Genomic DNA, 17,026 nt, shown 5'->3' on the forward strand with positions numbered 1-17,026 from the left:
AAATATATATAATGCTGCAGAAATACTAGTTGCAAGAGAAGGATTATTAAAAGCTAGAACGGTGGCACTATTGTACATTACAAGAATCATTGCACAGTCGATAAAATACAAAGAAAGATTCGTTCCTACGGAGAATTGAGATTGCTACATCGTCTTCATGTTTAGATATATACATGTCTAATAATAAATGAAAAGAGTACTGCTACTGAATTTTATACTTCTATAAAATTATCATAATTATTATTATATGATTTTATTATTATTCGATAGCATATGTGCTAAAGTTGACTATGCAATCTGATCCAAGTCAAGCTGAGAGTAGAATGTTTACAAATTCTATTGAAGTCACTATCAGCTTTTAGTGTCGATTGCTTTTATATAGTGCTTTCGCAGTCTTTGTTTTCCCAATAACACTTCTTCGTGTTACAAACTCTGGGGGTAGGAGTAAATAAATGACGTTGCTACTTGTCTCATTTAATAGGTCAAAAAAGGTGACACTCCATAAATACATCCGTACATACAACCTTAAATTACAATTAAAATAATCTACGGGAATAAATACACTTAATCTAAAATAAATATGAAGTCATATCTTGGTAATTTAAGCTGTTCCTGGAGCTGTGATGTATACGGGGGAGGGTGTTCTGTGTTTCGGCACAGAGTAAGCTCTATTTGTTGGCCAATCTTTACCATACCCACCTCCGGACCCGTAGGAGTAACTGTTGCTATACTCGCTATTATAATCCGATGCGTCAGTGCCGAAGTACGAGTAATGCGTCATTGGATGATGGTGCTGGAAAGACACGTATTTGTAGACAGAGATAGAAATATTCTGTATTTTTTTTTATATTTATCGACATGGTTAATTTTAATATTATAAATGATACTTCAGTTATCTAGAAGCTTTTTTATTAAGAGGACTCGATAAATAGTGTTGGATTATTGATTTTTATTGAGTGTTGCAATCGCAAATAATGGACTGCCATTGACAAGTCAGATATAATTCGTCAAAGGCTTCTGTTCAATTCATATATTACCTTTTTATTCACAGATTTGTACCCATCCAGTATGTATTTGAATAAATTAAACTAAATTTATCGGATAATAGGCGTTTTTGATTATTTTATAACTACATAAAGCCGACGTTTCGGTTCCTTTCCAGCAACCGTGATAAGGGTAGCATCCGAAGCACCTAATTTCCTCTAAATATCTACACGCGAAAATCTTAGATATCATGTATCTGTATAGGATAGAAATTTATATATCTCTCCAATATTATTATAGTATAATTCATAAAAATTGTAGATGCGTCATTAAGAATACTTTAATATTATGAGTTCGAGGATAATACTTCTAGGTGAAACGTAACTATTTTTGTTCAAACTGTTTATAGATCAGCGGATTTATTATAAACATATCAAATACAATCCATTACGTTCGCTGTAACAAAGTAATAGAAAACAAACACCATTGAGAATAACTCGATATATATCGCGATGACCCACATAGCGATGGTATAAGAAATGAAGTTTTTGACTCTATCAGGAAAACTTAACAATGTTACCAATTGTATTATCGATCAATCTTCGCTCTTATTTATTGTCCTAATCTATAATATATCCTTCATAGTCTAGTAAAGTTATAAGTATTCTTTTGTTACAAGTAAATATAACAAACGAATGGCACCAATATTACCATGTCGTTTAAAATCACGAGTGATTTTTAATTTTATTGTAGTTATTTTAAAATTTAACTCAATTAAAATTCATGAGACGCTCACGTTAGTTAATATTTTAATTTTAATGTTAATGTAATGCATACTAAAATTTATTGTAAAAATTTTATATTAGTGTTACATTATAAAATAATAATTTTAATTTGAGAAAACAAGCTTTGGATCTGTAATCATAAGTGAATACATCAAAGACTAACGCATTTATTTCTAATGAATGATTGTGAGAAAATTTCTCTTTAATAAGATTTCATTGAATAAAATTTTATCTGCCGAACCAAGTTCCTTTTCTAATCCTTAACGATAGACGGACAAGTTCATAACTTTATCTTTCTTTCCTTCTTGGAACTGAGAGTTTGTCTGTAACGTCTTTTAAATATTCTCTTTAAAGGTACGAACTTTCAATCCTTTCTAGCTTCAAAATAACTTTTCGTTTATACGATAAGGATTATAAATATGATATTATTATGTCTTTAATAGATATAAATTAATACCAAGCCTATTATACAAGTAAGATAGTGGAAAGATTTTGAAGAGATTTTGGCAAATATAAAAGATTTACATTAGGCTTTGATAACTTGGAACCAATTACCGTAATGTTGGTGTTGATAAATTTGACTTCAACTATTTTAATGTTAAACATTGATATTTTAATTATTGTAATCGAATGTTCTCACACAACGTAAGATAAAGGTCTAAGTCATGAGAATAATACTTAGAAATTGATAGTATCTTTGAGGTTTGAAAAAAGTAGATAAGAAAAATCATGTTAATCTTTCTTTTTCATCTTTCTTTTACTTATACTTCTGTTCATCTTTCTTTTACTTATACTTGTTCGTCTATATTGCTAATTACATTTTTAAACTACATTGCCACGTCATGTCCCAAATATCCGTGATAAAATTATACTATTTAGATTTTAGTATAGTTACCTTGCAAGCCTTGAGAGTACTAAGAAGACTGGGAACGAGTAAGGCAGCAATCAGCAAGAGTTTCTTAATCATCATCACGGCCATAAGAATGGGTATAAGAAGCATTTTGGTTTTCATTGTTGCCATGAGGTTCAGAAGTGGAATCATTACAGCCAGCTTCTTTTTCTTGCCACGGCCTAAAAAATTAAAGATTTATTTGACTTGACCGTTAAAAAAAAACAGTTTTTTCTCAAATTTTATTACAAATCGTATCAATAGAATAAAAATGAAGAAAAAGGTGATTTCTCCCTCTCTCTCTCTCTTTATATATATATATATATATAAACATTCCGTGCAAATATTTAATATAGGATCTATATACAATAATAGCCTATGCGATAAGCTTCTTCAACTTAAGACATTATGTATGTTGTCTATTAAATAATCTTATCCAGAGTAATGAACAGCAATTAATATATCTCATTTAAAATATAATATACATTTTGTATACATTTATAATCACTGGTTGGTTATGATAATATGTCTGTATGATTTTATATTAATTTCGTAGTTAACACCGTTAGTAATGTACTTCAAAATTTCAAAACATTCAATGTACAAAAGATGTTTTCATTCTAATTATTTACTGAATCTGTTTCGTATTCGACATGTCCAACTTTCCGCGTTCATGCTTCTCACGCTCCGATACCATTAATTTTAAAATTAACCTGATCTATATAACTGTATTTGCTTAAACGATTTGTATCGTACTGAACCGATTTAATAAAGTTCATGTAGTAACTGCAAGTCAATAATGAAACACTAGTTTTGTTAATATATTTATAAAAAATATTATAATGATAGGTACATTTTTGTTTTATTATAAATATTTTGTTCGACTAAGTATTTTGAAACGGCTAAGAGTTATAATGTATATGACATTATAATTTTTAATTTTATTTATTATTACTAAAGTTCTTTACATAAATAGATTTTCAAAGCAGTTTTGAAAAATTACGTAACTTATAATCCAAATTTAAGTTATATAAATGTGAAATATAATGTGATAATTAATTTAGACACAAAAAATCTAAATATGTATTTATCATTTTCTTAAAAGGTTTTCAAACGGTTTCCAGGAAGTATATCTTTATAAATCATTAATGTTCTGTTTCCATCCAGAATTGTTTCTTAACTTTAATTAATAATATCAATATGTAATGAATTTCAATATGAGCTATCGTATTTCAAAACCAATAGTAAAATAATTACTAAAATTAGATAATGATTGCAAAGTTTACAAAACAGAAACAGAGCCCTACCACATAGTAACATCAGAATGAAAAGGAATGCAGGTTCATTATTTAAACATATTTTCAATTTAACAAATAAACTAGGTAAATACGCTATGATACTATTCGGTCTTGAAATAATCATTTTATTTAGTAAAGTGTTAAGTGGACAATGAAAAACAAAATATATGTGAAGATACTTTTTAAATTAATACTTGATAAATGATACAATGTCTCTGGATTCTTGTGCCGAAGTCAATAACAAAAAAAAAAAAAACAAAAAAAAATCAAGAGAAAGATTCAACAAATAAATATTTTCTGCAAATTTCATTGAATCGTAATAATATAATTTTGATATTATTCTATAAATAAAGTTATACTAACTCACTCATTATGTTTGTAAGTGGCCGTAAGTCAAAATACAAATATAATTTTTATTTGAGAATATAATTTATATTTTTTGTCCAAATGAAATAAAATTCATAAGGAATCATTTAACTTTGTTTATGACATCATAAAAATTAAAAGCTGTACTTAGTGTAATGAGATCGTCTATAACTATAACTACACGTTTTCTATTTAATATAAATTGAACCCTGTCTGTGGTGATACTTAGGAAATACGTACCTACATATATCCAATATTGCCTGACACAATAAGCACCAATGTTTACTCGTTTAATAATGATTGTATAGATAATGTTTATTCATATTCGTCTTGATTAATTTTTTAATTATATATATAAAGAAAAAGTAATGAATCTGTGTATCAATTTTTTTAAAGGATTACTATACGTATTGGCTGATGCTGTAAAACTAGTTAAGGAGCTGAAAAGACCATTCAAAATTACTCCTGTACAATAAGCTGTTTTTATGCCAATCTATTTAAATAGATTTCATTAATTAGATAAGAAATGAAAACCCTTTTTTTGCAGAAACAATGTTTTCATATATTATTTTTGAAACAAATATCTTTATCGGCTGTATCTTTCAATTTGTATGCTCCCTTTGAAACCTATACAAATAAAGGTATTCAGTTCGTGTTTAAATTATCGCGAATACTAACGTTCAATCAACATTATGGCGGGGGCAAAACTAATGATCAATTTAAAGCGATCTGTATCAAACGGAGGATTTTCCTGTTCTGACTTATGTCTTGTATGTAATATTGAGATCAAAGCGAATGTTGTAAAAAGGATAATCCATTTTTAAAAGGGTCGTGAAGTGTCAATTGTTTGAATCTAAGAGTACTTTGTTCTGACACTGACAACTACTTACGTATTTTATTTTAATATTAAAATCGAATGAATGGACGAAGAAATGAATGAATGAATTAATTAATTTATACATGATCGAATGATTTTATATACTAAAATAAATCTGCATGAACTCAATTTGGAATAGCCTACAAATTACTATTTCCCGATCAAATCAATTGCGATTCAAATGCATGGAGTCTTGATATAACAAATTGTAAGGGAAGATAGCAATCAACTAATTGAATCGATTTAACATCACTTGTTTACACGATCCAACATGTACTATCTCATCAATAAATATAAATGCAATAGTAAATAATATATTTCGGAGTTTAAACCAATCACAAAAAAGAATGGCTCGAACGATTTAGTTAATACATACGTTTCAGTACATTAAGGCTTTTATTTATCTTACTCACACAAGAATACACCAGAATCAAGAAAAAATTCTCGGTCAAAAATTATACACGAACATCTATTATTAAATATAAGTTAAAGAGAAACTTATCTGATATGTCTTACCTCCATCTTCCGGCTCCTGATCTTCAACAGTCCTTGCACCTTCTGGTAGATTGACCTTCAAACCTCTCATCCTAAAGAACTCTTTCACCAATTTCATAAAGTAGTTGGCGATCTCTGTCCATTCAGACAGAAAACCTCTTGGCTCGTTAGCAATCACATCCATGTCTTCAATACTAGTTAGATTGTTCACTGTTTCTTGATCTAATTTCACAAAACTAATCATTTTACTAGCTGCTATTGTTTCATTACTATTCATATCTCCAAATATTGTGCTCTTGGCTATTTTCAAGGCTTTGTATTTTACGCAAGAGAATGCCTCTCCCTTTATAAAGCAGCTGTCTTTCACGTAACGGAGGTATCTGTCCTCGGAACAGTTCATTTGTTTCAAAGTTAACAAAATAACATTTAATAAAAGAACATATTTGAAATCCATTTCAATATTTCTGAAATAAAAAAAAACTATATACAATCATTCAATTTATATTTTCGTGTTTAGTAATATCTATTATGATCATTTAAAAACCCCTCTAAAATGTCCATATTTTAATGATTACATTAATTTAAAGCACAATAAAGCAGACAATTTCATAACATAAATAAGTTTACACAGAATTAGTTCTGTATAATTAATAAACAAGGATCATAACCGCTGATCACCATATTGTTTTCACAAATATTTCGAGTTTCAAATAAATGAGAGAAGGTTCTATTTTAAGTAGAGTTTGAGCTTCGCAAATTATAACTTCACCCCTACCCGAATAACTACCTTTATTTAAATGAGTTATATTGGTACTAAATGAGTATTTTGTTAAAGTAAAAATATCAATTTATAATGTTGAAGACAAATGTTACATTAGATTGTTTTAAGGCTTTAGACTCTTACGTCAATTTATCAGGCATTTTCGAGTGAATAACATAAATTTAAAACATTATTGTCTATTGAGAACAAGTTTTAGTGTTAATTTTTTACATGCTTACATTTAAACATCTCACTAATATAACATTTCCATTTAAATGAGAAGTACTTCAATACACAATAAATTAACGTAAGCTTATAATAAAATAAACACCAACTTACTTTTATTTCAAGACACAAGACACTATTGATTTAAAAGGAATTATTCCGATTAATATTTAACAACGTCAATGTTAACAGAATGATCTTAGATCAATGTCAAGAATACGGCCAGTAACGCTATTTAAATAACCCAATGGTAGCTACTACCATTACATGATCTGAATGATTTCATATCGACTAGAGAGTTTCCCGTGGCTTTACTTCAATGCAAATAAAATTTATATAAGAATTTATATGAAAATGTAAAAATATTTATATTTTTATCATTTGGCATTTACATATGCTGACACATTTGGTATCCACAAATATAACTTATAATATATTATTTATTGTGTTTTGCTATGATAATTTTATAAGATTCGAACCCATTTTCAGAGAAAAAAGTTATTCCATTTAATTTCAATACACAGACATACAAAAACCTGATGTGAATATGAGTCCTTACGTTCCGTAATTTAATACACCCTTGGTTTCTAACTTTATCCCGTATCACTTGCACTTTCTTACGTTACTACGGAAAAATCGAAATGCTCTCACCGTCAATCCAGGCAATGAACCAACATGAAACGTCATACCATATAGTTAGGCTTTTCGATCGAAATCTAAACATGTAAATAAATATTTGCCACACATTATCATATTTTTAACATATTAATTGCAGCTTTTTGGTTATTTTTTTTTTTGTTAATCCTTATAACGTATCTCATGTAACTTCCCAAACAATAACAAGTTGTAATGTAGCCATTATTATAACAAATTATACATAAGAAGACGAATCTATACACTAAGCGGCCTCGTGACTCTTATTTATTGTAGCAATTTAAGCATCGCATTTAAGTAGTATTTCGAGTATTTTAGAAGAATTCTGGCGATATTTCTCAAATACTTTTGTAAATTATAGAGCTAAGCTTAAAAGCCGTTCTCGCAGTTTTTGTTCGAGATTTTTTGAGTAACGTAGTAAGTAACTAATAAACGTTTATATATTAAATTTTAACTCTGACATTTGTTTTTTCATAAATTTAATTTAGTGCTGTACTTTTTGCTTTCTTTTAACATTATTATATTAAACCTCTATGATTAACAGAAATAATTGATCAAAAATAATTCAATCTACTTCTGAAGATTCATAGAATTTAAAGTGAGTACTTTTAATATAATTCGTCTTAGTATTAATAAAATCATTACAATAAAGAGGTTTTCTAGACTCCAATCGAGGAAATCATTAATAAACTTATAATTAATAAATTAGTATTTTCATATAATAAATCAGTAATTAAATAAATGCACTTATCAGATAACAAGTGCGATAAAAAACAGGAATAGGATCTGTACGGGTACTCCGATATCTTGATTGACTTCATTTACACAAAGTTAAAAAGAAATTCGCTCTGTCCTATAAAAATATCTTGTCAACCATTTATTTAACTTAAAAAAAATATAAAGATGAACAGCCACATCCGGAATAAAACCACAAACGAAACAATTTATTGTTCCAAATTTTATGAGTCGACGCTTTCTTACTTTTCGACTAGGTTATTCATACCTATAGACTACGTGTCATTTATTCTTGATTACTACAGTACATTAAAGTTTAAAATGTTCATGATATACTCTATATTTTTAAGAATTATAATATAAAATACTAATGTGAAAATTCCAGTACCATACCGTAATGTTTCGAAATCAAAACACATACTGATGTCAAAGGAAAAGGACTCCTTGAAGTAGGAATACTGCACGGATTTAATTTTAAATAGTCAAAGATATATGAAGTAAATTATTCCGCTCTCTCAAATGTTTGCATCTTCATGTCAATGTTCAAATAAACTTACTCAATTTCCTCCACGATTTATTATCATATCAGAATGAATAAATACACATATCAAATACAAACTCAGAGATACATTTCAATTTATTTTACCGAGAAAAGAATTTAAAGAATTTTTATTACTTTACAATAATATTAGAACGTATCCCGGCCTGCGCAATTTGATATGCTACGTTAAAAAACGTATAATACAAATCTTACAATACACTTTGTTTAATTACATGGTATAATACCAAGGTTCATCTGTACATAAAATTGCGTTTCAGTCAGTAAATTCTGACCTCATCAAGTTTTTATTCCAAAACAAATCACAAAAGCTAAGAAAATTTAAATGAAAATTATTGTAAGTTGTACAAAAAAAATGTACAACCACTTATATAATCGTGTAAATTTCCACATATGTAACTTTCCTTTCATCCAGTTCTTCCATTCAACCAACATTTCATCCTGTCATTCAAAGCGTGCGGTGTAATTGAAGAAAAGGTGCATTTAAATGTTTCTAGTAATTTATCTATAGTAAACGTGATATTATGTAGTTGTCTACATAAATATAATTTGTTTTACACACTTTTACTTTACTTCTACTGTTTCACTTTCTTTTTTAAAGCTTTTATATTTTAATATAATGACTTACTTAGTTATACTTAAATTTGTAAACTTCATGAAATGTCAATTAAAGTGATGAATGTTAAGTAATTTCAATAAAAAAAAATTAATAGACCAAGATTAGGTGAGTTTGACAAATCCTGTATTGCTATCCTTCTTTGATACTTATTTCAAAACCTTTTTTCTCAGCCCTTTAAACATACGTATATCACAATTGATAAGTTTTGAAAATCATGAATAATTAAAATTATTTTATTAAACAATAATATTTACAACCCAAAAACATATGGTTGAAACTGAATTCTATGATTTTATATGAAAATATAATAAAAGTAAATACCAATTGATAACAGTTACAGATTTTTCGCAATAAAATTTTATTGCAATAAACTCAGGGTTTGTAAACGGTTGGAATTTAATATGATACATTGCTATGTTGATTTATATGAATAATAAAGTAAATACAAATACTATTAGATTGTTTCCTATTAAATAAATCTAAAACAAACACATAACCATAGATTGCATTTTAGGCACTACAGATTGTTCGTAAAACAATGAAAGAACAGAATAAAAATAGCGGCAATAAGTTTATTAAGGGTGAAATATAGTCCAATAACATAAGACTGGCAACGTAATACAACAAATGACACAACTTTTGCTGAGTTCGATTTGTTGCCAAAAAATAAATGAGTCTTGGCAAACGATTGTGCAGTTCAGGCAACACAGAGGTACTATCACGGAGTATCAGAGGTTAAAGTGAAGTGTGAATCTTACGTCACATCCAATTAGTTTTATTGGAAGCAATTGTTAATTTCTTCTATGACTATTGATCTCCGTTTCTAAAGTACATATATGTAGTTTTAATAAAATATTTATGAATATCAAATATCTTTAAGTTTTAGCCCAAAATATAATATAGTTTAAGTTATCCAATAATCAAGAAGTATGAGCCACATTTAATATTTTGGGTTCGAAACTTGTGTAAGATACTGTTTATATCCATAATAATTTTGTGTATCGGAATTTATTGTCTTCCATAAGTATGTTTTAATTTTAAAGGCAGCGAAGCTTAAATATACTTCAATTAATTTATATTAAATACCATCAGTATTTCGAATTGGTCCAAAAATAACAATAAAAGCGATATTTTGTAAGACTGACTAGATGTTAGTAATTCTTTCAAGCAAAAATTATAAGCAGATTTTTTTAAAAAAGAATTCAAATATTTTTCGCCAAAGAAACATAAAAATACGATAGCTAAAGCAATCCCGTAAACTAAATACTTAATAGAAACATTTAGATTTTTTTCAAAAGGTACCTATATCTCATTAAAAATTTTCACAATCGTTTAAGGAAGCTTCAATAATAAGACCAAACATATAAAATTCACTTAAAATATAATTTATACTAAAATTATAATTAAATTTAAAGATAATTATGAAATAAGCGGAGTCAAAGAGAATCCTAAATGGGTACTTAATGTTACTTAATGATTACAATAGAAACATAATGTACAAAATATGAAAATCTGGTAATTTTATTCGACAAATTTAAAATAAAGCTGAAAAAGGAAATTGCAGAAAATTGATATATTAATCAATTAGTACGATATGATAACACTTTATTAGGAGTTTGAGAACGACTAATCCAAATAAACAAAATGTATCAGACAAGAAAAACTAAATAAGCAGCTTTTTTAGGTGTGCTCATTATAATAATTGACAATAAAGGTATCGGTACATTAAAAGATCCCTCTTGTCGATTGTTATTTCCACTATGGAATGGAGGACATCCTCTCTTCTTCCCGTTCTATAAATGCCAGAGTTCGCCCTCAGGCCTCCAACGTCTTCTCATTTCAACACACGTTATTTATCAGCAATATTCTGGTATTTAGAACACCAATTCACCTAGTCCCCTTACCGGATGATTCCGAAGATTAAACCTGAAGTGAGTCTGAAAATTAAAATATGTAATCCCTTAAAAATAAAATACATCCTTAAATCTCTACTAAAAGTCAAACTCCCCTAATAATGTGACATCCTTATTTATAAGATCTGTATACTTCGAGTTTTTTCGTTAATCGTCAGTAAACTGCAGATGTTACAACATTAATTATGAGCATAGTCGCAGGGTAGATCAGGAATTCCGATATTCAACTTCCAACTACAGTCCCACATTTCAGGAAATAATTTTGTCTCAAAAGATCTGTTAAAAGATTTTAAAACTACCATACCACATTCAAACTCACTCGTCACTAAATTGGATGTCTAGTTCCCGTTCTCTTATCCTAGACAGGTAACTACCTAAAGAAACATTGCTTAAAGGCAAAATTAATGTAAAAGAGACATAAATACCCCCGTAGACTTCCTAACTATACACACCTACAACACCTTCCATTGGAAGTTTCACTGGAAGTCCAAGGTCACAACCTCTAAAAGACACTCTTTGGACGGAAGTATATCTCTGAGTCCTTCAGGTCTGAATTTAAGGCATTGTCCAAATAGAACAACCGCAAAACGAATTGGGGTTAACAGCTATAGTTACGACAAAAAAGAAATGTGCAAAATGTTTGTGAGCCATGTGATATGATTTAATAACGCCAGTGAACACAATGGAGAGACGTCATGGTAAAGTATTTACTATTGCCTAAAAATATAACAGTCTATCTATATGAGGTATTAACAAAGGAAGTCTGTAGTGAAGGTTTTATTTATTGGTTCTATCGAGTCCCTGTGACACAAAAAATACATGAACGTTAAAATAAATGAGACCTTAATACATCTAATGTTAGTTACATTAGTTACAATATAAACATGGTTGTATTTTTGCAAATCGAAAATGATATGAATACTGTTATATTAAATTCAACTGAAAGATCTATCTTCAGATTTTAAAAATGCCAAATTGTGATATTTAAACTGTCTGAAATCTATATCATTATCATTTCATGAACATTGCAAATATTTATATCTGTATAGACGAGTACATAAATCTTTTTAAATGTTTCAAATGTATAAGATAACTACAACTATATACCATAAGATATTTAACTAGTAAAATAAGTAATAATTATCAAACATTGCAACAGCCCCGAAGCATAAATAGAGTTAAATTGTTTGATACTTGGCAACTCAATGGCCTAATTGGGTATACGATGGATATAGTGGAGTCTTTAGATCCTTCAGAACCCTTCTGAAAACTGACAGCCCAATCTCAATTACTTACTTCCGCTTTTGTAAAAAGAGCATGTTTCGCTTACACAAGAATATTTCATGGAAATTTATTACATTTATATTTAATAGCTAATCATTTTCTCTTTTCTTATGTATTGTTATTTTAAAATAAAAAATTTATAAACAAAAAAATTTAACTTCTAATATAATAAAAGCTTTTTTCAGTTTTGACACAAATACTTGTAGTCTTGGTTTTAATGATTGCTTGCCATGGAAAAAATTATCGGACGCCAGTGATCCGTTATCCCAAGGACACAAATTTTTGGGCGACTGATTTTTTTGTTAAAGGATGCCGAAATTTTATTCAAAAATGTCCAGCTATGTACAAGTAAGTGATTTATTTTGCTATTAAATATATTATATATGAAAACTTCGTATTATATGATTATTCTTTCCTATATTTAGAATAATTATGTTGCACTGTTTCTATTGATTAATCCAAGACAATTTTATTTCTTTAAGAAAAATTACTATTTTTAAAACTTTTACTCGCTGAATTTTGCACAATTCGAAAGATTAAGAAAATACTATATTAATTAAGAACTAACTTATTACTAATTTATCTTTTCAAATCAAACATAATCGTTTTCGCTGTCTTTCACACAATTTTTATTTGGCCTTATTATTTCGTGTGAAATATAAGATGAATATTAAGTTAAAAGTATTAAATTCTAATTTACGTTCGCGTCTTTACCTGCGTTGTTTTCGATTTTAGACACAGAGAGAAGAGTAAAGAGTGTGTTAAAACAAGAGTTATGGTAATCATCTGGCGGGGCCATCTGTAGTACGTGTCACTAGACTTCGTATATAATAAAACTGATATACCTTGATCCTGAAATAGTTTCACAGAATTTCGGAGTAATTAATAGCTTACATCTTATTCTCATATCTAAGATATATTACTGTAAAATTTCGTCAAAATGCGTTTGGTGTTTTTGGAGTTAAAGAGTAACATACATAGAGATGTAGATGTAGAGACATCTTCATAAAATTTTAAATTTGTAGTCTAAGTTGCATTTAAATTGCTAATTGTCAACAGAGTACAACATATATGCGCACGAAACTACAACGGTGTGTACAGAAACTTTCCTAACTATTGTCAAATGCAATATGAAAATTGTAACACTTGGCGCAGTAAGTACGACAGGATTATCCCAAATTTAATATTGTATATTATGAGAAGAATTCAAATATTTTTACAAGAATCTAGAATTTATGCATTGCAACGTAATAGTTATGTTTTAATGCTATGGAAGCAATATCATAGATATTTGCTTTCTTAATTTTAAAATAGTATAATATTTATTTAAAATAAAATAAATTTAAGTTCTTAAGGATGTTTTAAGTAATACCGATCTTTACGAATTCACTTTGAGGCAATTTTTATTCACCTGTCTTTAGAACGTCGTATTTCAAGGAGAAATAAAATAAATTGCTCTCTATTCGCCTTACATCATCCTCTTGTGACCATAAAACATAATTTGTTCTGTCTAGACAGATCGAAAGTGCAGGATTTATGACTGCTTCAAAAACTTCCCTCGTGATACATAAAATATAAGTATTATTTAGTATAGAGTATGCAAATTTAAAGCAAAAAGTATGCACTAAAATGAATTGCAAATCGGTTAGCTCCAAGCTATATCCTAAACATTTTTATAATGAAGCTACTCAGACTTCAATTCCGTCTGAAGTATTTTTGACACAACAAAAACCAGAGTTTCAAAAGTAATAATTTAAAAAAGTATTTTAATAATTTAAAACGGTAACATTGGAAGCGCTATTTATCGGTGTTTTAGTTGAAAACTCTTTGCAGTTATTTATGACGCTCTCGACATTTCAACGGTTCTTACTGTTTCTGATAATTCTCTTGCCAACGAACGTGCTCTCTTGCTATCGGAAGGTGTATCTATAAGACTTTTATATTTTTATAAGTCAATTATCACATTAAATAAAGCTATGATTTTCGGATATACTACGCGTTTCCATTATTTTAAAACTACATACTCCAGACGGGATGACAAATTTTTCACCTCGCATGCTCGTGATCACGGTTGCTGCAAAGGAATTGAAACGTCGGGAGTATGTAATTTTAAAACAATAAAAAAAAAACCCGTAGTATGTGTTACAATATTAAAAATCATTAAATTGTCACAGTTATTATTTATTTAACAGAGATATTGCGCTTTTAGATCTTAAAGTAAAATTACACCTTACATCGGGTGCAAGATCTATTCATAATTTCACCTTTGTATTCTTTGAGATATAACAAATTATTTGGTGCCATTTTTTATATTCTACTTGATTATTTCATGGCGTTCTTTACAGATTGGCGCGTATTCAAGCGAGAGAGATGTTGACTCCAATAGATGTATTCCTAGCTCAATTTCCGTCATCATAACCTTCTCTAACAACGTTATTGTCAAACGAATCCGTGAAATCTAAGAGTAGATTAGATAATAAAATAGGTTTTTTTTTTCATGTTATTGAAAAAAAATTAAAATTTGAGGTTACCATGTATAATTTTATTATTTGTTCTTCACAATTAAAAGTGGAATTCATGATCTTTTTTTATATGTTCAACATATCCTTGTTTGGAATATGACGCAAGTTAAAAAGTGTGAGTGACGAAAAATATTGCGTTCGTGGTTAGAATGGTGATATAGAACATGTAGGCCTGAAACGAAAATACGTTTTCATAAGTAACACCGTCCCTATGTTTATATATAAAAGCAATATATCTTAATGAGAAACATTGTAAATACGTTCTATATCAGGGTTAATAAAAATAGATTATGTTTTTCTATCCATCCCCATAAAAATATTAATTAAGAGATGACTATCATTATAATAAAATATACATATATATATATATATATATATATATATATATATATATATATATATATATATATATATATATATAAATGTAACATACGCAATATATATTTTTGTGGTATAACATTTTTAACATGTATTTAACATAATAAACAATTTGAATAATTCAGTAAACATTTTTGTGGATACTTTGCGGATATTAAATGTATTTAAAATTTTAATAGCTTTAGTAACTTTTCCAATTTAGCTTAATTAATATGAAAGTTAGTTAAATATTTTGGTTTGAATTTACTAGCTAATTTTAATTTCGGTTATATCCACAGAGTACTTGATGAACAAAAATATTATATTAATATCATTTTATTGTGATATTGAATACAACTGATACGAATTTTGTTTACAGAAAAACACCAAAAAGTGTTAGTAATATATTATATATATTATCAGCGTCATTTCAGAACAACATACTTCTCTTGTTTTTAAATAACATGTTGTTTAATTTTATTAAATATGAAATTGTTAAGTTTTCAAACAATGGGACTACGTCTAAAGCTAACTATTCGAGTTGCAAGCCTTTCTCTAAATTATTATCTACATTTATCATATATGCTATATGATTATATGAATGCTGCAGGCTTTTATTTTAAAAGAATATTCTTGTGAATGTCATTCTCCTTCAGACATAATAAATAGCAGTTTAAAATTCTTTTGTTTCATCTTATCTGATTTTGCTTGAGCTAGTCTTATACTCGTATTATGAAATGGAGATATTCTATGGAAGATTTTATATTTTTGAGAAACAAATCAAATATAATCTCAGAAGCTCAACAAACATCCACTAGGAAGAGAACAATAACGTAATAAAGAAAGTAATTAATTATTCTTATTCAACACAGACATACAATATGGAAATTTCTAAGACAATGATACAAAGATTCAAAAGGAACAAACCTTTTTTATCAACACTTTACTTTCAAGCGTAAAAAAAACTAGGTGTACTTTTTTTTCGGTATTTTATATCTTAATTATCAAAGAATTTATTAACCAGGTCTTAGTTATAAAGTAATTCTGTAGCATCACACTATTGGCTAAGTTTTTTGCAAATCACTGGCAGTTGTATTTCCATAAGAACTTCAGCTGACTTAAAATTGTTTGAATATTCATCTATGTACACTTTGAAAGTTTTAGATCACTTAAACATTAACTAATTTTACCAAAAAATAAAAAAAAAACGTTACCTTGTTGTTACAAACAGATAAAATATTTATGATAATTTAAATTTATAATCTGTTAAGTAATTTTATTCTATAATTCGTTATATGTATCGATACTTATGTATACGATAACCCATTTTGTGTTTGACACACGATAACTGATGGATAACCTATGTGTCTAGTACATTTAGGTCAGATGATGGAATGATTTTGGCAGCGAGTTGACGCTTAGACATGTTATCATGTTCGTACACGCTTTGTATGTGCCTTTACACGTATTTTTTGCGTGTGTATGTGTAAATATTAATACTAATCTTGACTATTTTATGGTAAAAATAATCATAAATATATTCATATGATTTTGTCTGTATGATTTTATTGCATTGTTCGAAATTGACACAGATTGAGCAAAGGCACAGTGCACTTGATTCCAACAGAAAACAGTTCCAATGGCTTAAATTATACAAACTTATAATCATAACGTGGTCAGTTATATAATTCGTAGTGCCCATTT

General features: G+C 28.1%; 2 protein-coding genes across 2 annotated transcripts; one reads left to right on the plus strand and one right to left on the minus strand.

The window, feature by feature from the left end:
• Positions 1–462: 462 nt before the first annotated feature.
• Positions 463–6,880, minus strand: LOC116774904 (uncharacterized). The gene is made up of 4 exons (XM_061524148.1): positions 6,794–6,880; positions 5,716–6,158; positions 2,665–2,840; positions 463–793 (listed from the first exon to the last, which is right to left on the minus strand). The coding sequence occupies exons 2-4, from the start codon at positions 6,146–6,148 to the stop codon at positions 602–604; spliced, it is 801 nt and encodes a 266-aa protein (XP_061380132.1). The 5' UTR covers positions 6,149–6,158; positions 6,794–6,880; the 3' UTR covers positions 463–601.
• A 4,870-nt stretch (positions 6,881–11,750) lies between these two features.
• Positions 11,751–15,024, plus strand: LOC116774804 (uncharacterized). The gene is made up of 4 exons (XM_032667568.2): positions 11,751–11,857; positions 12,629–12,791; positions 13,503–13,597; positions 14,789–15,024. Exons 1-4 carry the CDS (start codon positions 11,842–11,844, stop codon positions 14,818–14,820), a joined length of 306 nt encoding a protein of 101 aa, XP_032523459.2. The 5' UTR covers positions 11,751–11,841; the 3' UTR covers positions 14,821–15,024.
• Positions 15,025–17,026: the final 2,002 nt, after the last annotated feature.

Source organism: Danaus plexippus, chromosome 23 (assembly GCF_018135715.1).
Source record: "Danaus plexippus chromosome 23, MEX_DaPlex, whole genome shotgun sequence".
Classification (NCBI taxonomy): Eukaryota; Metazoa; Arthropoda; class Insecta; order Lepidoptera; family Nymphalidae; genus Danaus; species Danaus plexippus.

Coding starts and splice junctions, on each gene's coding strand:
- LOC116774904 (XM_061524148.1), bottom strand. CDS start 6,148: ATGGATTTCAAATATGTTCTTTTATTAAATGTTATTTTGTTAACTTTG. Junction 2,841..5,715: donor TCAGGAGCCGGAAGATGGAG/GTAAGACATATC, acceptor TTAATTTTTTAG/GCCGTGGCAAGAAAAAGAAG. Junction 794..2,664: donor GTACTCTCAAGGCTTGCAAG/GTAACTATACTA, acceptor GTGTCTTTCCAG/CACCATCATCCAATGACGCA.
- LOC116774804 (XM_032667568.2), top strand. Junction 12,792..13,502: donor AAATGTCCAGCTATGTACAA/GTAAGTGATTTA, acceptor AATTGTCAACAG/AGTACAACATATATGCGCAC. Junction 13,598..14,788: donor AAATTGTAACACTTGGCGCA/GTAAGTACGACA, acceptor CGTTCTTTACAG/ATTGGCGCGTATTCAAGCGA.